Source organism: Macrobrachium nipponense, chromosome 7 (assembly GCF_015104395.2).
Source record: "Macrobrachium nipponense isolate FS-2020 chromosome 7, ASM1510439v2, whole genome shotgun sequence".
Classification (NCBI taxonomy): Eukaryota; Metazoa; Arthropoda; class Malacostraca; order Decapoda; family Palaemonidae; genus Macrobrachium; species Macrobrachium nipponense.
Window position 1 is genome coordinate 19,098,987 of NC_061109.1, and position 22,500 is coordinate 19,121,486.

General features: G+C 38.2%; 1 protein-coding gene across 28 annotated transcripts in view; it reads left to right on the forward strand.

The window, feature by feature from the left end:
• LOC135217022 (disintegrin and metalloproteinase domain-containing protein 23-like) overlaps positions 1–22,500 on the forward strand; it is a 613,617-nt gene that overhangs the window by 320,090 nt on the left and 271,027 nt on the right. For 27 of the 28 annotated variants that reach the window (XM_064252608.1, XM_064252615.1, XM_064252618.1 and 24 more), the window contains one exon: positions 15,877–15,939. In XM_064252608.1, the coding sequence (XP_064108678.1) occupies positions 15,877–15,939 (63 nt within the window). The remainder of the gene's footprint in view (positions 1–15,876; positions 15,940–22,500) is intronic. The other variant, XM_064252595.1, reaches the window with a different exon arrangement.

A 22,500-nucleotide genomic window follows, 5' to 3' on the forward strand; every position in this document is an offset into this window, starting at 1 on the left:
AGCCCATTGATGTCAAATGTATTTCTCCGTGTTTAGTACTAGCCCCTGGGGGGCGGGGCGTCAAATGTATTGTATTTTGCAGCATTTAGTACACGCCCCTGGGAGTCGAATGTATCTCGCCGTGTTTAGTACAAGCCGCGGGAGACAAATGTATTTCGCCGTGTTCATATAAGCCCCTGGGGAGGTTAAAGGTATTTCGCCGTGTTTAATACAAGCCCCGGGGTTCAAATGTAAATATTCTTGTGGGTCCGAATACGTAGAAACCACTCTGAACGACCGAATGCCAGCGGGAGATAGGAAAAGACGCCGATTTCCACTGAGCGCAGCTGGTTGGATATATGCCGGCCGAGTCGGTGCGGAATGGCGCTTCTCGGCTCTCTCGGGGATGGCAGTGTGTGTGACGGTTTGAGCTAATGCTGACATGCAAGTAGTTTAAAGTGGAACCCCGCACCTCACCTCGCCATGACTTGACTCCACGGCGAGGAAATTCACTGGCAATTTTTTATGAATGCCCCTTTTCCAAGATGGTGACGGCGATGGATAGTTATTTACGTATGTTTTGGTTAAAAGAATTCATCAGGTTATTTTGCAAAGCGAAGTGGTGGCCGCAGCAGCAGCAGCAGCCGCCCTCACTCACTCACTCACTCGCTGGCTCTCCCCGTGGTGTCGTACCAACGAAGGTATATCATCAATCTGGTTGCTTAGGTAACGCAGCGGATTCCACCTACCTCCTCTTCCACCCCGCCTCTTCCCCATCCCCTTTGTCGATGCAGGCATCTGGTTGCTGGTTGCGAGGTTGTGAAGTCGGTGCTTCAATTAACGAGCATATGGAATTGATGAAGTTCGCTGACGTCATCTCACCGGTAGTTGAACGAGGAAGAAGAAGGAGGAGATGATGCAGTCTGCCATTTTTGTCTTGACGAAATGGTTTCTCGGGTTACGATCTTATTTTGTTTCGCGTTTATGCGAGTCTGTTTTTGGCGTTCCCGTCAGCGAAGCACTACAGAGAGAGAGAGAGAGAGAGAGAGAGAGAGAGAGAGAGAGAGAGAATATTCATCAGCCAACGTGGCTGCGCGTGTTGGTGTGCTGTCAACATCTCCTTGGAAACCCAAAGATTGCTTAGTTACCATCACCCACACCTACCATCTGTCACTTTCCGTATGTGTGCGTGTGATAGTAGGTCTCTCTGGCAATATAGATGCTCTATCATCTTTCTTTGTCATATTGTATAATTATAGAGAGAGAATTCACTGTATTTAGCAACGTTTGAGTTTAAATAAGTCAAATTGTAGCCATTGAAAGGTTGTATTGTTTGTAGATACCTACAGGCCGTAAACTCACCTCAACTCCATCCTCTTTCTGGTAGATATTCCAGCAGTACTATCTTGAAACAAGCGTATATGCTTCATAATGTTTGAATAAAACCGTTCGTTTACTTCATAATTATTGTGTGACATATCCTAAGTCTCTCTCCTGAGATATTTGCTTCTCAGTTGTATCTGAGCACTTGAGCCGAGAACTGCTCTGTATGTAAGCCTAAAAATCTTGCGCGAGATTCTGGATGATGTTGTAAGGGGTCAGTTTGTCTGTAGCAGCCAGCTTATATATATTTACTTATTTAGAATTCATCTATAATAATTCACTGAGAGAGAGAGAGCACTTGGGAAGCCTTCTTTTGGTGCTGAATCGTCGTAGTCACAGTACGTGTTCATCGCCCGTCTTGAGTGATTTTGTATTTACGACATATATAAATAAGAGCCAAAGCCAGTCGGAGTGAACACTTAATGCCCGTTCTTGCCCGGACCCGATAAATACAAGGAAAATATCCAGTTCCAAGTCTGATCGCCCTGTAAGGCTTTGATCATCAGATTCGACTACTCGGCGACTTTTGATAAGGTGTTTGCGCAGCGGATTTTCTTGCTTATTTTTTTTCAACTATTTTGCAAATATTTCAGTTTACGATTCAGATTCCTATACATTTTTGCGACGTTCTGCTTCTTGAAGAGCTGATGAAGCTACGTCTGCTCTTTTCACTTTTCTAAGACGTGCAAGAGAGAGAGAGAGAGAGAGAGTTCTCTTTCCTCGAAGTTTTTCCTCTCATCATTTACTTTACCTGAGACTTGGCGAATTTAAAATTCATTTTCGTCCCATGGCTCGTTAGTCTCACACAGTGTGTATTCATGTTTGTATGTATCTCTATGCATGTATATTTATATATGTGTATGCGTTTATATATATATATATATATATATATATATATATATATATATATATATATATATATATATAATATGTATATGTACACCTGCAATATTGTGGATTCTTCACCAATAATAATATAACTAATAATAATATGCTGGAAGTAAACCCTCTTTTAAACATGTGTATTAAAAGTAATCGCTGCCTCAGCTGCGTTAATTTTATAAAGGTTCTTCTCTATTTTTCTAATTATAGTTTTCTCATTGTTGCTAAACTTAAACGGTGAGCAACGCATCGAAGGTTGGCATGTCTCAAATAGGTAATTGTCAAAGTCGATCTTAATTCTATTAGAATTGCCGGTGGCGGTAGTCAAATTTTCTGGGTATATCCCGTAGTGTTTATTAAAGGTAAAATTCATTGATTCCTTGGCACCTTTGTGCGTTGCTCTCCAGTTTAAGCAACAATGAGAAAAAACTATAATTAGAAAAATAGAGAAGAACCTTTATCAAAATTAACGTAGCTAAGGCAGCGATTACTTTTAATATAATAATAATAATAATAATAATAATATAATAATAATAATAATAATAAACTTACATACTAGAAAGTAGCCCCAGGACTCATGCAGATGAGTGTGCTACTAGATAAACGATGGACTATTAGGAGGCAGGATGCAACTCTGAACCACATATAATAAATAAAAAAAACTCCCTGTTGAATAGGATGACTGTGATAAACCGAAAAAAAGTTAATAATAATAATAATAATAATACTAATAATAATAATAATATATTTATATAAATTTCATAAAATTCATTGATCTTTTCATATGTATCCGATAGGCGTGTTAGTTGCCAACCTCAATAATATTGTTAAAAGCCGTAATAAGAAGAATAGAAAAGAACTTCTATGAAAATAAATGCAGCTGAAGCAGCAATCTCCTTCAAATAGAACATGCTTGAAAGAGGGTCTTCTACGAATAATAATAATAATAATAATAATAATAATAATACTCCCATATTTTCAAAGGCCAATATTCACATCAGCTCTATCTCTTTATAGGCTATACGACCCTATATTCCGTTATTCCCGAATTACGAAAAAAAGATTTCTAGTCAGATCAGACAGACAGCTTCAGGAAAGAGAAAGAGAGAGAGAGGCAGAAGGAGTGACACATCTAAGAACCTCTCTTCCCTAACGAAGGAAAACGGACCTCAGGTTAGACCAGGTCAGTCAGCTGTAGGAGCTCCTCGTTAAAATTCCCTGGACGGGGCCGCTGTTTCTATCATGACGCTCACGGGTATGAAAAAATGAAGAAGAAAAGTGTAACTATATATAACAGTATACATATATATATATATATATTATGTATATATTTCGGGTGTGGTATAGTACCCTCACCCCCTTTATAAGAATCTGAAGACAAGAACTGGGAGACATATTATATATATATATATATATATATATATATATATATATATATATTATATATATATATATATATATATATATATACATATATATATATATATATATATATATATATATATATATATATATATATACGTATATATATATAATAGATATATATAGATATATATATATATATATGAATTTATAGCTTGATTGATACTGCATTGATGAATATCATATATATATATAATATATATATAATATATATATATATATATATATATATATATATATATATATATATATAACTATATGGATCATATCTATATAACAAACGTATAACGTGGAAATCATTATTGTCCGAACGTGAGGCCAAAACGTAAAAAAAAATAAAAATACAAAAATAAAAACAAAAAAAAAATTACTAAGCCGTTCGCTGATAAAAGGTTATAAATGGCTTGTTTCCCGCCTTTCGCCGCCCAGCAGCCCCCCCCCCCCCCCCCCCCCCCCCCCCCCCCCCCCCACCCCTGCTCCCCCTTCTTTCCCCCTCTCACCGCCAACCCACCCACACATCTTCCTGGCGTCGTTGTCGATGATGATGATGAATAGAAAAAACTATATATATATATCTGCGGTTTCTGATCGAAGGTTGTTTGGAAAGCGGTCTGAGCATTGAATAATGATCATGCTCTGCTCTCTGCATTTTTTATTTTCTTATTATTACATTTTTTTTAGATTTCTTCTTGGTCCTCTTCTATTCTTCTTATTAGTTTTTTATGTCGTTTTTTTTCGTCTTCTTCATGTACTTCTTTCTTACGGACGATGCAAAATGGGTATTATAATTGTACTTATATATATATATATATATATATATATATATATATATATATATATATATATATATATATATATATATATATATATATACGGTGTTGCTTATTGTAGTATATATTTTGAAGTTCATATGTATAACGTATATACAATATATATATATATATATATATATATATATATATATATATATATATATATATATATATATATGGTATAAGCCACGGAAAGAAAGTGAAACACTGGAGTAGCTGCAAGATCTTTCGACTCAACGTCCTTTACTTAGCAGAATTACTGACATACATGAGAAACTAAGAGGACAAGGAAGAGTCGCGAAACTAACATAAACATGGGTACAATTTAAGAACAAAAAGATTAAGCCCAACTGCTCAGACACAGGGACAAGACAATTAAAGTATTATACAGGGCGGCAACTGACCACATTCAAACCTTTGGTAAACAAAAATTTATTCACAAAACATTAAACATTCATATACAAAGAATATGTCTATAAGGCAACTAATTTGTATTTAAGTCTGTGATTGTATCTTTGAGGTCATTCCTAGACATGTTACAAATAAAAGGGTCTTCGCCTCCTGTATATGATATGAAGTTCATAGCTAATAAATTGACATATCTGTGGCCTCAAAGCTTTGGAAAGCCAGAAATCCACAAGTTTCAAAAAGTTTGTTATTGTAGATTTAATCTCCTTGTATTTGAATACATTTCAATCTCTTCCTTAAATGATTGGTTTTTTATCCTTTTTTAATGAGTGGCATCTCTTCCTTCTATATTACCCTTCATCCCCGCTTACTTTCATCTACTGAATATAATAATAATAATAATAATAATGTATAATAATAATACTTTGGTTTGTAGCAAGAAAATGGTTAACTTCGCCTTTCTCTTTGCATCGTCCCCTCGTGCCCCTAGCTGCAACCCCCTTCATCATTACTTTTCCGTACCTCCGTTCATATTATCTTTCTTCCATCTTGCTATCCACCCTCTCCTAACAATTATTTCATAGTGCAGCGGCTTTTTTGAGGTTTTCCTCCTGTTGCACCTTTCACACCTCCGACTTTAAATTTCCTTTCCAGTGCTGAATAACCCCATAGGTCCCGGCGCTTGGCATTCAGCCTATATTGCAGTGATTCCCAACCTTTATGCCTGCAAGGAACCTCTGAAACGATTTTTCATATCCTAGGGAACCTTTATATACAGGCTATATATATATATATATATATATATATATATATATATATATATATATATATATATATATATTACTTGATGTAAATCATATAATATATACCACTGTTATTCGAGCTGTGTAAATTCTGATCAACATCATTTGCAATACATAATTTATTTCAAGACTTCTTGCTGAACCCCTGATGATGGAATGAGGAACCCCAGGCAGGGTTCCACGGAACCTTGGTTGGGAACCGCTGCTATATGGTGTACTCTCTCTCTCTCTCTCTCATTCCTGTCAGCTGAGTAAACTGTGAGAGCCATAACCCCTGCCATTCGCCCTGGGTGATAACATCCACCTCCGCGTGACCTTCCTATCGAGTTCTGTTTATTGTTCCGATCGTACACTGACGTCGTCTAGATCAGATTGATGATATTATTGATAAGATTGAGATATTTATTCATTATCATGCTAAAGGAGCGCCTCAGTGGCGTGATCGTTATGGTCTTGGTCTGCCACCTCGGTGGCTGCGAGTTCGATTCTCGGGTATTCCACTGAGGTGTGAGATATGTGTATTTCGACGTGGTTCGGAAGTCACGTAAAGCCATTGGTCCCGTTGCTGAATAACCATTGGTTCCATGCAACGTAAAAACACCATACAAACAAACAATCATGCTAAAAGATGCTGTTGTGTTGGTAGTTTTATCGAAATCTTAAGACGTTTGAACTTTCCGAATATTAAATTGAAATGTCTGATTTCCTTTCGTTTTGAACGATTTGAGATAACTTCTTTTGTTTTCTCTCTCTCTCTCTCTCTCTCTCTCTCTCTCTCTCTCTCTCTCTCTCTCTGGCCTTCTATTTCTCTTGGAAGTTTAGAGACTTATCAGAAACAGCATCACGTTTTCAATACGTCATCCTACCCCGGTGTTTGAATGATTGTTCATGTAAAATCTTTTGTGGAAAGAAATTGCGTATTCATTTGATCATTTGCGTAGTTTTATATGTGTTTTAAAACCAAGAGAATGTTTTCCATGTGCAGTCCCTCTTATAAAACACACACACACACACACACACGCACACGCACACGCACACACACTTCATCGACTCTTCCTAGAGCAAACACAAATCTTCAGAAGATCTTGAAACAGAACAGAAGGCCATTCCCCCCTCCCACACTGTCCCTCCTATCCAATAAGGCGGAAGAGAGAGAGAGAGAGAGAGAGAGAGAGAGAGAGAGAGAGAGAGAGAGAGAGAGAGATATTTCAGGACAGGTAGGGGGAAGTTTCTATCGCGTTGTAAACTTCCAATTCCTCGACAGAACATGTGGCTTTGAGGACGGTAAACATTGACTCCCAGGGAAGGGAGGGAGGGAGGAAGGGGAGGGGAGAAAGGAAAGGATGACAGGTTTCCCCTTAACCCCCTTTTCGAGAAGAAATCTTTATGTAAGAGGGAGGGGGTGGGGGAGGCGAACTGTTGATACAGCTTCTTAGGTCTGTCCGTGTGACGTGTCTCGTATCTCGTACAGGAAGTAAACGAAAGCATTTGATATGTTCGTCTTGGTGCCTTATTTTTGTATTTTGCATTTTTGGGATAGTCATTGACCAGTCTCGTTAATCAAACAAAAGCACATGCATGAAAGTCAGCTATAAATAAGCAGAAACCTGTAAAACCTTCCTAGTTAGTTAAATGTGTAAGTCTTTTGTTTTTCTCCAATGGATTATCGTAGCATTTAGAAGACGAAATTTAATGATAGTATCGCAACTATATCTCTGCTCCATTTGCTGTTTCAACAAGATGCTGATTGCTAATTTTGCCCGATTTGCTCTCTCTCTCTCTCTCTCTCTCTCTCTCTCTCTCTCTCTCTCTAGCCATAGGTCTCGGGTTTGTCACCCCACCAGGATAGAGGAATCTGAACCCATTTTTTTCAATAAGTTATTTTCCATCTACTGTTTTAAGCAGTGGATCACGTACTTGGTAAGAGGTGTGTATCTCAATATATATATATAATAATATAATATATATATATATATATATATATATATATATATATATATATATATATATATAATATATATATATATATATATATATCTATATATATATATATAATATATATATATATATATATATATATATAGATATATATATATATATATATATATATATATATATATATATATGATTTTATATAAACTACATAATAAATAAAAACGAAGAGTCTCTCTCTCTCTCTCTCAGTCGCAGTTCAGCATCCCTGTCGCTGTTCTAAAATGTATGCTCCAGTGGATATTATCCGTCATGGCAGCGAGGGCAGAATGTTCTGGGTGGGGGAGGGGGAGGGGAGGGGAGGGGGTAGAGGGAAGAGAGAGAGAGAGAGAGTGGGTGGGGGGGGGGGGAAGGAACAGTCCATCCATCCCCTGCTTTCAAAGTTCAATATGTGAAAGGTCACTCGATCTGCAATGATAAGGGAACACAGCACTCCTACCATTGCTTGACATGGCTTGACCTCAAGCTGTCTTGGGTAGGACACTGACCTCCTTTCGACAGTTTTTTCTCAATAAAAAGAAAAAATAATAATACTTATCCATCCCTCCAATGACGTCATTCGGTTCTGGTTGAGGCTCTCTCTCTCTCTCTTTCATGTATCTTTTAAAGTGTATAGAGATATCTGTAGGTTTTGTCAGGAAAAATGGACGCCATTGAATATAGCGCTGACCCTGGGTTCTCTCAGCGATACGACCTGACCTCAGGCAAATGCCCCTTCTATGTTCTGGTATTTATAGAAACCTTTTGTGTACGCTTTTTTTATATCCCTTTTCCTCTTTTGGTGTGACGACAAATTTTTGTCCTTTCAAAAATACCATTATTTCTTTTAGGTTTTCCGCTTCCCCGTTTTCTAAAGCATCTTGGGATGAGGGCGTAAACCCTACGCCCATATCTTGCCTGGAAGTGACACTCCACAATTGGCCAATTCCCAGGTTAACGGACGTTCCTTGGACACACACACACACGCCACACACACACCGCACACACACACACACACACACACACACACATATATATATATATATATATATATATATATATTATATATATATATATATATATATATATATATGTATATAAGCGATACCACGGGAAATGATAGTCAGGAATTAGAAAATAAATATAACAAATTACACCCTGTAGCTAAATTCCGGAAGGATACGCTGCCATTATGCTCTCAAAAACCAACCTGTAGTCATTTTGAAATTGAATCCTGTGGCTGTCCTTTCAAATCGTGTAACTGTGTGATACAAAATCAGCTTCAGAGCAGATTTAATACCACTTTTGTGTAACTGTGTTCTAAAGGAACACCCTGTATTTATGTGGTGATGAGACACCCTATAGATTCTTTGAAAGAGCAACGTCGTATTCATTTCTGTATGGCTGTGTTCTGAGACACCTCGTGTTGGTTAGGGTAGAGGGGTGGGGAGGGGAGATGGGGAAAAGGGAATATGCTGTCTAGATACCCCCTGAAATGTGTTGTGTTCCAAGACGCCGTATTTCTAGCTCTAACAGGACACCCTGTAGCCATGCTTCAGGAGATGACACCCTGTAGTAGGCACGTCCTGAAAGACATCTTGTCGTCGTATCCTGAAAGAATTCCCCAAAGGGAGAGAAGAGAGACTCCTTCCTATATACCTCAAAGGACACCACCCTGAATACAGACCGGTCTACTGGAGGAGGACAGGCCCTACCGCGTATTTTTTTTTTTGTTGGACTTTAGCCGCTGTGGGGGGGGGGGGGGGGGGGGGTTTGGGGGATTGGGGGGGGGGGGCTTTGGCAGCCGTTAGTATAGGCGTTTTACCGCAGGAGGCAATTGATACCTAGAGATGTCCTCCAGAATCCTCGGTCAAAAATACAGAAGATCTTTTTAACAAGTGAATGGGGCGGCCCTTCAACTCGGGGAACTGTTTCGTCTCAGGGTTAATTGCGCATCTTGAAAGGACTTTTTTTCTCTTTTTTTTTTTTTTTTTCTTTTTTTTTTTTCTCCGTCTGTGGTGGTGAGGGATTGGATGGCGTTTGGTGTTCGTCTTTTATGAAACAAAGGCATTCGAACTTATTATTATTGTTTGCGGTAAGAATTAAGAATTCAATTCACTTTCAAATAAACCCGTGATTTTGCATTGTCAAAAAATACCGAGTGTTTTATAGATCTTGTGATAAAAAGTATGCAGGTGTTTATAAGAACTTCTCATAAAATCAGAATGTTAATTCCTGAAGATTGAATTAATCTGGGAATGTACAATGTCTTTATTCATCATTCATTCATCAATGTAGCTTGTTTCCGGAGCGTGTGGGATTGCCATAGAAATATTTTCCCATTTAACTTTACATAATTACATCATCATCTATATGGCAGATTATATTGTTTTCAAGTGCATTCTCTCTCTCTCTCTCTCTCTCTCTCTCTCTCTCTCTCTCTCTCTCTCTCTCACTATAATTTACAGGTTTTAATTTCCTGAAAAAAGAACCATTATGTCGGCATTGTCTGTCTGTCCGCACTTTTTTCAGATCTTAAAACCTGCTGAGGCTTGAGGGCTGAAAATCGGTATGTTGATCATCCACCCTCCAATCATCGAACATACCAAATTGTAGCCGTCTAGCCTCAGTAGTTTATATTTTATTTAAGGTTAAAGATAGCCATAATCGTGAGAGTGGCAACGCTATAGGACAGACCACCAACGGACCGTGGCTGAACGATTCATGGGCCGCAGCTCATGCAGCACTACACGCTGTATAGAAAACTCGATTGCGCAGAAGGCACTTCGGCTCATTTTTTACTTGTTTTTATTATATCTCTCATTTGTTCAGGAGATCATCCATCAATCGAAACTTTCCCAGCTCGTTGAATACATTCACTTGGGCAACGAGCGGGCCGATGTAGTGAATGAACGTCCCTTTGGTTTTAACCAACCTTTCAACTATTGCAGCTTTCTTAGCAAATATCCTCGGATCTTATCTTACTTAGCCTTTGGTTGTCATGAGATGAAGGAGAAGTCGGGCGTCACTTTGTCCATCTCAGAAATAAAAAAGGTTTGATTGCATGAAAGCGCTTCTTCCCCCTTTCCTTTTTGCTACGAATACTACTACTAATAGAGCATATATAATATATGCTATTTTTATTGAAACCTTAATTCTCCACTTGGACGTCAGTAAAATGTTGCTACTGCTATTGATAAGTTTGCGTCCACGCTACGGTAAAACATGAAAACCCATTGTGGCGAGTGAATCTTTGGTCAGTTCTGGATAATTGTATGAAGCGCTGGTTAGGGCTACAGATTAGTCATTAAATTGTATTCAGCCTGTTTGTGATGTTTGTGACAAGTTAGCGACAGTCAAACAAGTAAAATAATGTTAGCAATTTATTGCTTACATGTCAGCAACCGTAATTAGAGATTGGCTAATGGTGGATAATCGTGTGATATACTGGTTAGGACTTCCAATAACTTGTCGACTTGTTTGCAATTGGTTAGCTAAAGTGAAACATGTCAGCAACTTGTTGCATACAAGTTGCAAATATGTTGAGAACATGTCAGCAACTGTAATTACAGATTGAATCATTGGCTAATGGTGGATAATCTTCCAATAACTTGTCAACTTGTTTGCTAATAGTTAGCGAAAGTGAAACATGTCAGCAACTTGTTGCATACAAGTTGCAAACATGTTGAGAACAGTAGAGACTGAATCATTGGCTAACGCTGGATAATCATGTGAAACACTGGTTAGGACTTATAATAACTTGTATTCAACTTGTTTGCAATAAGTTAGCGAAAGTCAAACATGTCAGCAACTTGTTGTATACAAGTGGCAAACATGTTGAGAACAGTGAAGAACGAATCATTGACTAGTGCTAGATAATCATGTGACGCACTGGTTAGGAATGGCAATAAGTCGTTAACTTGTATTCAACCTGCCTGTGATGTGTTTACAACAACTTCCCTAACAAGACGGTATTGCTCCCACCTCTCCCTGTAATGCAGTGATGTAACCGGTAACATTTGTTGCTGTAACATGAATGTCCTAACATCCCCAGTGGAATGTTGAATGCATTAACTGTCCCCTCTCATGTGTATTCCATTCACTCTTGTAAAAAAAATAAATTTTAAAAAATCAGATTTTTTAACACCTTTGGATAAGCTCCTCCCTTTTTCTTCTGCTCGTTCGTTGTACCCTTCACTCCTTTTTTTTAACGTTTTCAATATCTGGGTGAAAACCAAAACCGTACGGCTGTAGAGAGAGTGGGTGGGCGCCGATCATGAAGGCGGCTCAGAGGTAAGGTTAAGGCGATTGAAATGACCTCTCAGGTCAAACCTGAGGTGACGGACGCAGCTCAGGATTTCTGTTCTCTCGTGTTTCTTAGTGTTAGCTATCTTAACAGATATTATCTCTCTCTCTCTCTCTCTCTCTCTCTCTCTCTCTCTCTCTCTCTCTCTCAGAAGATTCCTTTCTCTCGTGTTTCTTGGTGTTTTTTAACTTAAAAATATTCTCTCTCTCTCTCTCTCTCTCTCTCTCTCTCTCTCTCTCTCTCTCTCTCTCTCTCAGATAACAATCCAGGAGTCTTTAGATTTTTTCAGTTTCTCTTTAACCATCAGGTATTTTTCTAATGTTTATTTTTTCTATCTTGTCCCCTAACCATCAAATGTCTTTTTTTTATAGTGTGAATTACTCTTGTGTGTTTATCTCCGTGGAGGGAGATCATTGTTTTTTTGTGTGTCTTTTTTCTGGATCAGTGGATGTGTTTTTTTTTTTTTTTCCAACTACCGGTCATCATAAAGAGACAGGAAGGGGCTTTTATATTTTTATATTGCTTATGGCTGTAGGTAAGAAAACTTTTTTTATGGTTTTGTGATGTTTCGTTGTAGATATGAAAGGAAATAAATTCGTAGACCTGACTTGTCTTTGTCTCAGGGCAAATACAGTGATTTTTGTCTTTGAGTAGTTGTCATTAGTTCAACATTACTTTTTCCTAATCACTTGTTTTTCATGTATCATTTTCTCTTACTTGCTCATTACATTTTTCATACATTACATTTTCTCTTACTTTCTCATCACATTTTTTCATGTATTACATTATTTCCATCTTTCTCATTGCATGTTTTTTTGTATTACATTTTCTCTTACTTTCTCATCTCATTTTTCATGTATTACATTTTCTCTTACTTTCTCATTTCATTTTTTCATGTATTACATTTTCTCTTACTTTAGCATTTCATCTTTTCATGTATTACATTTTCTCCAACTTTCAAATTGCCTGTTTTTTTTTGTATTTCATTTTCTATATTTTTCTCATTCCAGTGTCAGTTTTGTCTTCTTTGAAGAGCTCTCTCTCTCTCTCTCTCTCTCTCTCTCTCTCTCTCTCTCTCTCTCTCTCTCGTTTCATGATAATCCTGCCTCTTTAGCGTCCTGTTTTATTGTATTTTTTCAAGAATTTCCAAGTAGTGTGGACACTTTTCTTTTTTTTTTTACTATTTCTGACATTTAATACTTACCAGCATTTTTGTTTTGATTTTTCATCTTCATTTTTACGCTTATTCCTCTTCTCTCATTAATCATCTTTCATGATTATTCTTATTGGTTACATTCTTCACCTCATAATGCACATTAGCATTATCGGTTGTGTGTTTTTCTCTTATTTTCTGTTCATTTTCATTTTTCAGTTTTTCCTCCTGATAGAACCAATTACTTTTTAATTCAAAATAATTATGGCAATCTCTCTCTCTCTCTCTCTCTCTCTCTCTCTCTCTCTCTCTCTCTCTCTTTTCTTCTCTATATCATTTTCTCCTTTAGTCTATTGTTGTTGACATCATACATTTCTTTTCATACATTTTTCATTGTCATCACCATTATCATCATCATCATCGCCAGTAATCATATAGTCATTACTTCCTTTCAAAATCTCTCCCGCAACATAAATTATGTTCATTTATTCCCGTCTTTCTTCCATGGTACGTTAATTCTTAACTTTAACCATTTTAATTCTACGTTATCATTATTTCTCCTTTCTTTAATGGTTATCTTCTCTTTACACGTTCATTATCGCTTCCTGGGCTATAAGTAGCCTTCACACAATCAGCAACATTGTTTTTATTCTTATTACTTCTTCGACTTTTATTTTCTAATACTAGCCTATTTTTTTATTTATTTATTCCAACAAACCTTTTTGTTTTTATTCTCATTGCTTCTACCTTTTTTTTTTCCATAACCAGCCCTTTTTTATTTATTCCAACAAACCTGCTTGTTTCATTTTCATTTCCTTCTTCGACCTTTTTTTTTTTTTTTGCCCCATATCCAGCCTTTTTTTTTTTTTTTTATTCCAATATACCTGCTTGTTTTCGTTCTCATTTCTTCTTCGACCTTTTTTTATTCATTTTTTCCCTGACCAGCTTCTTATCTTGCCTTCTTACAACACACTAAAATTTGTCGGCACAACGCCGTTGTATATGTGTCCCTATAAGAGATTCAAATCCCCCCCCCCCCCCCCCCCCCCCCCTCATAGAAATTGTTCAAAATACTTTGTATCCCTGGAGGACATTTCCGAATATCCATTCGAAGCCACATTAGAAATTTTTCATCTCTGCTTCGCCTCCCAAGTTTTCCTGTTAGAACTAACATATAAGTCCTTTGCAATTCTTAGGTGTGCTTTCAGTTTCCTTGCAAAGCTGCATCTAAATAATACTTCGTATCTTAATTATTCTGATTTCAGTAGTTTCTTCTGAAATTGATTTCATAACTTTTTTTACAAATAGTTTCCAGTTTTCTAGACTAATTTATCTTTAGTAAATTGAATCCCTACAAAAAAAAAAGAATTGAAGTTTTTCTTGCCAAAACTGTCATAAAAATGTTTTAAGTTCGTGTCCTTAACATTATGATTTCAGCGACTTCTTATGAAATTATTTCATTATTTGTGTTTTCACAAACATTTTTCAGTTTTCTAAGCTAATTTATCTTTAGTAAATTTAATCCCTACAACTGTTTTTTTTCAAGTCTTTCTTGTCAAAATTGTTATAGAATTTTAAAGTCTTTCACTTTGATGTTGTTTTTTTTTGTTTTTTTTTTTTTGTCTGCGAGACGTAGCTCAAGCACTTTACAGTTTTAACTTTTTACATTATTCTCAAACCTAGGCTTTTTATATATTTATATATATATATATATATATATATATATCTATATATATATAATATAATATATATACATTGTGTAAATGAAACATTTAACCGAAATTTTTCCCCAGTTAAAACTGCTTTGAAAATCTTGATTTTCATAGACTTGTTTTCAAGTATTTCTCTTTCTTTGCAACCTGCAATGCCTAGCAACCTTCTTTGCAACCTGCAATGCCTAGCAACCTTCTTTGCAACCTGCAATGCCTAGCAACCTTCTTTACAACCAGCAATAACTAGCAACCTTCTTTGCAACCTGCAGTGCCTAGTAAATTTCTTTACAACCTGCAATGCCTAGCAACCTTCCTTGCAACCAGCAATGCCTAGCAACCTTCTTTGCAACCTGCAATGCCTAGCAACCTTCCTTGCAACCTGCAGTGCCTAGCAACCTTCCTTGCAACCTGCAGTGCCTAGCAACCCTCTTTGCAACCTGCAATACCTAGCAAACTTCTTTACAACCTGCAATGCCTAGCAACCTTCCTTGCAACCTGCAGTGCCTAGCAGCCATCATATAATGCCAGTCTTCCGTTTTCCCAACAAAATTATTTTCATTAATTTGCAATCATTGATCTCGTTTTCAATTTTCCACCATTCAAAACATCTCTTAGGCTTCCTTATCATTGCATTTAAGCTCGCAAGGACCACAGTCAACGTCATTTTCCTCAGTCTTTGTATATCCGTCATCGCAAACACGAAGGCCATCTTCATCTTCATCGTTATCTCTCTCTACTTCCACTCGTAGTTATTCCATCTACTTCATTTCCTCCATCATCAAAAAACCCCACTGACAAACGGCATCATTAGCCTCCCCCCCACCCCGGGACATCCATTTTCCCCACCCTCCGCTATCATCAGAAACCAGCATTGAACTCCATCAACCACCCTAGAACGTTTTACCTCACCGCAGCCATCATCGAGTAGTAGTAGTCTCTCTCTCTCTCTCTCTCTCTCTCTCTCTCTCTCTCTCTGTCTCTCTCTCTCTCCGTCATCTTCCTGAGGTCGTGTACTAACATCTGCTCCCTTTTCTTCCCTCTATTTCAGAAGACATACCCGATTTCTACGACGATTATTTGAGTGAGGACGGTAACGCTTATCTCAGCGGTAAGTACACAGCGGATCCCCTTTCTCTCTTTTTTATATACATATATTGTATATATATATATATTCTTTAAAATTTTTAGTCATTAAAATTCTTCCCCGTTATCCCCCGTCTCTTCCTTTCCCGTGGTTTCCTCTCTTGCTTTTGTTTTTAAGGAGGGAGACACGGACCTTTTTCTCCCCCATTCCCCACCTCCCTCCTCCCTCAACCAACCACGAAACCCTCCCTGGGATTTAAACTCTTCCTCCTCCTCCTCCTCCTCCTTCCTCTCCCATCCTCCTCCTCTCCTCCTCCTCCTATCCCTAATCTCCCCCGACCCATGATTCCAATCTCCCGAGTTAAAAGAGAGGTCCATCCCGTCCTTTCCTTGTCCGTTTATGTGGATTTTGAATTTGTTATTGTAAGACACTGGTTTGGAACAAGATGCGTTCATTGGGACTATCCGGTTATTTCCCGTCCCTGTTTAAAGAGTCAAATGATGAAAAGTAGGAATTTAACGATTCCAAATGGAGGGAATGTTAACTTTTTAATCAGATACTGTTTTCGTTTCGTACTTCTGTGCTGTTGTCAAGTGACTTTCATTCTTTAATATCTAAAACAAAAACTCTCTTTGACTATTAGCCAGAAATCCACCCATTTTTATTTAATAACTAACAAAAATAGTATTAATTTTCTTCTGAGCTCATGTAACCAGATAACTCTATCGAATATCACAAGTAAAAAGGTGTCCTGCAACCAGTGTCTTACAACGTCAGACATCTTAATGTTTAAGTGGTAGATGTAGACGTACCTTTAATATTAAATCTGATACACTTCAATTTTATCTAGTCTAGATGTAAGCAGATTCATCCTTCCTCCTTACTTGAGTGTTCCTCTGCTGCCAGCCACTGGTCTTGCTTTCCTGTGTGTTCCCTTGTAAGGAAATATAAGATAACAGAAGACAGAAGAAAGTACCAAAGATAAAAGTATTATGGTGTATTTTTGGTATCATGTTACATTATCTTGACCGACCTGGAATACACTCTTGCCTCTGTATCAGGAAAGTTTTAGGATCCGTCATTAAAAAATATTGTTTCTGCTGTTGTTATAACTCGGGTGGGCATCTTGGGCGGTACTGTAACCTATTGCCTCTCGCCTAAGATCCGCGAGGTCTGTTCATATCCGAGAGGTCTGTTCAAAACAGAGGGGTCTGTTCATGTCTAAGGGTCTATTGAGAACCAAGAGGTCTGTTCAGAACCAGGAGGTCTATTGAGAACCAAGAGCTCTGTTCAGAACCAAGAGGTCCATTGAGAACCAAGAGGTCTATAGAGAACCAAGAGGTCCATTGAGAACCAAGAGGTCTATACAGAACTAAGTGGTCTAGTGAGAACCAAGAGGTCTATTGAGAACTAAGAGGTATGTTCAGAACCAAGAGGTCTGTTCAGAACCAAGAGGCCTATTGAGAACTAAGAGGTCTGTTCAGGGCCAAGAGGTTTGCTTAAACTCTGTAACGATTGCTTGCGTGCTGTGTGTGTGTGTGTGTGTATGTGTGTGTGTGTTTTACAAGACAGGAGAGTTTACAGAACTCCCCTTCCCTTCCCCCAACCAGGGAAAGTATCTCCCAAGCGTTGAAAATATATATATTTATTTTTTTTCCTTGACCAGAGGAATACTCAAATTGGGGTTGTCATTTATCGGAAGGTCAATGCTCTATCGTCTTGGCCACGTTGACCCCCCCTTTATGGATACATGGAGGACACAGACGAAGTTTAAGGACGCATTAGATGGGTGTATTTATATCTTATATTGAATCTTATCATCTACTCTTCATTTTTTTATTATGTAGCCGTGAAGTCATATAAATGCTAAACAAATTGATCAGCCATGGTTTTGGAATATTTATTTTTTTCTTAAAGATCTAATGGTTCGATTTCTTTTGGAACTTGATTTGTATTGAAAAGACTGCGGAAGATTTTAAAATAAGTCCTTATATATTTGTACCTTTGTATCCAAGTTGTTAATTGTTTTTCAAGTAGTTATGACAGACTTTTCATTTAGAGTTTTATGCATATATCCAGAGCCATCTGTAATGATTCTTCAGTTTAACGATAGAAATAGATAGACAATTCATTTGTTTAACGTTAGTAATCTGTATACAGTTGGCGATTTTTAATGTAATTTTGTTTGTAGTGTGTTTATCATGGAAGGAGCCTTTAATGGTTTGTAAAATATCTGAGGAAGTCCTTTTGTTTATAGTTTCAAAAGTAACTCAAGAAATTACGATTTTTAAAGTAACAAAGAAGTGCATTTTGTGTACGTAGGGTCGGGTGTAGTACAGAAACACACTAGGTAATAAACCGAGAGGATGTTGGACTAGAAAAAAATATAAAAATTTAAAAAACGGACCTGAGGACATTAAAAACAACTATCTTTCCCTCCGTAAGGTTGGTGGTCCTAAGTTCTAAAAAAATGATGCCCAAGGTCGATCATTTTTTGGGGGGAGGGGAGGGGGGGCTGGGGGCGGGGGAGGAGACACCTACAAAAATGACAGACGAGTGACAGGTCGTTAGGCGTGGTCATCAATCATAAAGTGTCATAATCCATTTAGGGACAGGTAGACGGTTTTCTTTCTACGAGAGATGGAATCGTATTTCCGTCTTAGAGGACGGGTACCTGTTCCTCTGTAAAGAAATACTTAGAGGTACCAGATTCTGCCATGCGAGTGAGACAGGGATTTCCGTTTGAAGTAAATACCTTAGTGGAAAGGTACCTATTTGTGTCTGGCAAGATGGTAGCCATTTTTATGTAGGAGAATGATGCCTATATTTCTCTACGAAGTTGATACCTATTGCTGACCAGGAAGTTGATGCCTATTTCTGTCTACGAATATGGTACCCATTTCTGTCTAGGAAGATGGTACCTATTTGTGTCTAGGAATATGGTACCTATTTTTATCTAGGAAGATGGTAACTATTTATGTCTAGGAATATGGTACCTAATTCTCTCTAGGAAGATAGTACTTAATTCCGTATAGGAAGATGGTGCCTAATTCTTTCTATGGAAATGATACCTAGTTCTATCTAGGAAGATGGTAACTATTTGTGTCTAGGAATATGGTACCTAATTCTATCTAGGAAGATAGTACCTATTTCTGTCTAGGAAGATGCTACCTAATTCCGTATAGGAAGATGGTACCTAATTCTTCCTGTGGAGATGGTACCTATTTCTGTCTAGTAAGATGGTACTACCCATATCTGTGTACGACCTAATTCTGCCTAGGGAGATGGCACCAATTTTTGCGTATAAAAATTATACCTATATTTGTCTTGGATGAGGGTACCTATTTCTGTCTAAGAAGATGCTACCTAATTCTATCTAGGAAGATGGTACCTATTTCTGTTTCGGAAAATGGTACCTAATTCTTTCTATGGAGATGGTACTTCATTATATTTAGGAAGATGGTACCTGTATAGGGCTACATGGGAAGATAGTTCCTAATTCTATCTGGGAAGGTGGTACCCATTTTTTTCAAGGAAGACAGGTGCCTACTTCTATCTGACGGACTAAATACCCATTTCCATTCAGAGGAAAAGGTACCAATATATGCGGACTGACACAGCCACCAATTTTCATTTTTGAAACAGGCCCAGATTTTCAATTATAGAGTCGCGTGCATGCAAGTCTGAGTGATAGAAAATATCAAGAATGATAAATATTAACATGCGCATAAAAGATACATGAAAAATTTTAAGATAAATACGTTCTTTGTAAAGGCGGCTATAGTAGATTCACATCAACCGTGCATGTGAACTCTCTCGAGAGACTGAGAGTTTCCAGCCCTGCGACTGACTTATCAACAGCCAATCAGGAGAGTCGTAAGGGACGGGCCTAGACATCACATGCACGGTTGATGTGAATCTATTATAGTCAGAATATCAGAAAGATATAAAGGTGGCATTCAATAAGTCAAATTATGCGCGTGTCAGAGGCCTATGACGGATGTGTCCGTGAAAATGCTCCACAACAACCGGACGGTTACGATGCCTTTACCTGGAGAAGAAGAAGAAGAAGAAGAAGAAGAAGAAGAAGAAGAAGAGGTGGAGGAGGAGGAGGAGGAGGAAAATGAAAGGGTGGGAGGGAGTCTCATAAGAGGGCTGGGGGAGAGGAGGAACGAACGAGGAGGCATCACCAGCCATCGTCCTTTCCACAAGACTGACTCTTTTCAGAGGTTGTCTTCCAAGATTCCAATATTAGGGAGAGAGAGAGAGAGAGAGAGAGAGAGAGAGAGAGAGAGAGGAGAGAGAGAAAGTATCAGAGTACATGAGAGTTTTTTCCTCTTTGGCTCGTACGAGGGTTCGTAGACGTGTGATTTCTATCAAAGGCTGTACAACTTTTTTTTTTTTTCTTGCACTGTTTTTGTGAACCCGAATGCGAATTAAGATCTCTGGCAGTTTGTGACGTCATTTCCTTGTGGGTCCATACGAGGTGACAATGTGAAAGGGGGCTGGGGTTGGAGGGGGAGAGGGAGTATATCGTATGACTGAGAATCCAGGAAGAATTTTGGGTCGTATCATATTATGTTAATGAGAAAACATGGTGGGATGTTTTGGTCATTTTATAGAGTAATTGAGAGAAATGATTTTAATTACGTGGTCATAACATTTGATAACTATTCTGTCATATAAAAGACGTAAGGAGATTCTGTTTGCGGAAATGAATTACAAATAAATAGATAAATAAATAAATAAAAATTGTAAATAGTTATAAACTAAAAAAAGGAAAAATTATTTTTTTCTCATATAAGATGAGATGAGACGCAGGTGAAAATTCTCCTTACGCAAATGGTTTTCTCTCTCTCTCCTCTCTCTCTCTCTCTCTCTCTCTCTCTCTCTCTCTCTCTCTCATGCTGTATTGCATGGTTTCCCACCACCACGAACACCGAACACCGCCGTCCATTAAAGGTGGGCGTCCCGTATCCATTCGGGACAGCCTCGTCTGGGGGAATTCCCCCTTCTGTGATCTGCATAGCTAATTCTCTTCACCTGAAATAGGAGACGATTTTATCCTGCCTCCTTAGGCGCCTCAAGGTGCGTCATTCTCTCTCTCTCTCTCTCTCTCTCTCTCTCTCTCTCTCTCTCTCTGGTTTCATGTCGTAGTCAATTGTTTTTAGATACTGGAACATTCCTTTATATGTTCTCTCTTTATATCAATTTATCTATCCTCTGATTGTGACCCAGTTTTACTCATTTACCTTTTCTTCTCTCTCTCTCTCTCTCTTTCTCTCTCTCTCTCTCTCTCTCTCTCTCTCTCTCTCTTGTTTCATGTAGCAGTTGCATTTAAATTTTAGTACAGGGTCTTTTAGGTGCTATATTTCTTTACATTAATTTATCTGTCCTCTGATTGTGGCATTCTCTCTCTCTCTCTCTCTCTCTCTCTCATTGCTTTCTGTTTTGTTTTTCATTGTTTACTTTCTAAATGCTCTCAGGAGCTTGTTCTGAAGTAACGATGAAATTTCAACGAAGTGGAACAGCAAGACGGGAAGGTTAATATATTTTCTTTACTATGTGTTGTAATTTTGAGTACGCTCATCCGAGGTCGAATGGAAGTCACTGTGTTCGGTGGACGAGGCTTGTACCGAGGTCGCAAGAACCTGATCTGGAGACAGGCTTTATATGGTAGTCCGGGTTCGCTTCCCTGCTCTGCCGACACAGAATCAGAGGAATTTATTGCTGGTGATTAGGAATTCATTTCGCGACATAATGTGGTTTGGATCCCACAGTGAGCTATAGGTCCCATTGTTAAGTAACCAATTGGTTCCTAGCAACGTCAGAATATCTAGTCCTTCGGGCCAGCCCTAGGAGAGCTGTTAATCAGCTCAGCGATCTGGTTAAACTGAGATATACTTTACTTTTCAGACAGGCATTGGGCTGCCTCGAAAAGTCTCCAGACACTTTCAAATCCTGACCAGTCCCAACCGCCAATTGCTTCTCCCTGTAACGAACCAATGCTGTATCATCGTAAAAATACCTGTTCTAAGTTCGTATCACTCCACCTGTGGCAGTGTCAAGAACCGAAGATGCATTTCCTTGTCCGGGAACAACTTTCATACCGAACCAGTGACTCTCCCTTTGATATTTGTGTAAGGTTAACTCATCGTAAATACTTTCATGCGGTTTCTAGTTTTTTAGTTTTCTGTTTTTCTCTGTCCGTCCGCACTTGTTTCTGTCCGCAGTTTTTCTGTCCGTCCTCGGATCTTACAAACTACTGAGGCTAGTGATCTGCAAATTGGTACGTTGATCATCCACCTTTCAATCGACAGACGTACCAATTTGCAGCCCTCTAGCCTCAATAATTTAGATTTTGTTTAAGGTTAAATTTAGCCATAATCGTGCTTCTGGCAGTGATATAGCATAGGCCACCAAGGGGGCCGTGGTTAAAGTTTCATGGGCCGTGACTCATACAGCATTATACCGAGCCCAACGAAAGATAGATTATTTTCTTAAAGACGGTGGGGAAGTTTCAACATTTGTGATAAAATAACTCCAAGTTACGTATAAAATTAGAGAGAGAGAGAGAGAGAGAGA